This window comes from Salpingoeca rosetta (genome assembly GCF_000188695.1).
Source record: "Salpingoeca rosetta unplaced genomic scaffold supercont1.27, whole genome shotgun sequence".
Classification (NCBI taxonomy): domain Eukaryota; class Choanoflagellata; order Craspedida; family Salpingoecidae; genus Salpingoeca; species Salpingoeca rosetta.
Window position 1 is genome coordinate 407,319 of NW_004754907.1, and position 1,152 is coordinate 408,470.

The window sequence follows — 1,152 nt, forward strand, 5'->3', positions numbered from 1 at the left end:
CTCACCCACACACACACACACACACACACACACACACACACACACACACACACACACACACACACACACACACACACACACACGCATACACACGCACACTCGCGCACGCACGCATACACACGCACACTCACGCACGCTCACACACGCACGCATACTCACTCACGCACGCATACTCACTCACGCACGCACGCACGCATACACAGCTGCAAGCGTTTTACGAGCCGCGTGATTGGATCCTTGAGATGTCACCGAACCGAAAATTCTTCAGATTGCGTCATGACATTGAGAACGAGGACGCGCTGATGCGGCGATTTGGACAGACCGCCATTGGAGGAACAGATGAGCTGGAAACAGTCATTCTGGAGGAGGTACGTGCAATGGCGCTTTGGGAGTTGGGGTGTATTTGAGCGAGGAAGTGCAGTGTGTGGAGTTGTGAGGCGACTGCTTCTCTCTCACGTTTGCCAGCAACCCAATATAACACACACACACACACATAACACACATAACACACACACACACACACGCACGCACGCATACACACACCATCAGGCTGCTGCGAACATTTCGCTGGATGCACCTGGTGGGCTGAAGGGGTCATTGTCTGTGAACGTGAAGGCGACGCTTGATGTGATGGTTGTGTCCATGGTGCAGCAATTAGATCTCATGGACCAGATTGCCACCACACGACTTGATGCAATCGACAACCGCATCGCGGATATCGAGACCCGCCTTTCAAAATGCGAAGGTCGGGCATCTTTTGTGTTTATGGAGGGGCAGCAGTTGTCTGCGTGCCGATGTGTGTGTGTGTGTGTGTGTGTGGGTGTGTGTCTGTGGGTGTGTGGTTTGTCTGTGTCTGTGTGTGGGTGTGTCTTGTGTGTGTGTGTGTGTGTGTGTGTGTGTGTGGGTGTCTGTGGGGTTGTGTCCGTGTCTGTGAGTCTGTTTGTTTGTCTGTTTGTCTGTGCTTGTGAGTGCGTGTTTGTGTGTCTTCTCCTTCTTGCATGCCGTCCATTTGCGTGTGTGTCAACATCTCACGTTTCCACCGTCACTCTGCTCTATCCCATGTGCAGGCGCATTTGCGCGAGGCATGGTCCGGTTACAGACCTGATCAAACGTACACACACACACACATGCACAACGCCACGGTTATGTTTC

The 1,152-nt window shown here is 52.8% G+C and overlaps 1 protein-coding gene across 1 annotated transcript in view; it reads left to right on the forward strand.

Moving 5' to 3' along the window:
* PTSG_08996 (uncharacterized protein) overlaps nt 1-1,105 on the forward strand; it is a gene marked incomplete at its 3' end in the record, with an annotated part of 4,376 nt that extends 3,271 nt beyond the window's left edge. Inside the window, exons 11-13 of the mRNA XM_004989737.1 lie at nt 204-368; nt 550-745; nt 1,068-1,105. Coding sequence (XP_004989794.1) covers nt 204-368; nt 550-745; nt 1,068-1,105 — 399 coding nt within the window. The remainder of the gene's footprint in view (nt 1-203; nt 369-549; nt 746-1,067) is intronic.
* Nucleotides 1,106-1,152: the final 47 nt, after the last annotated feature.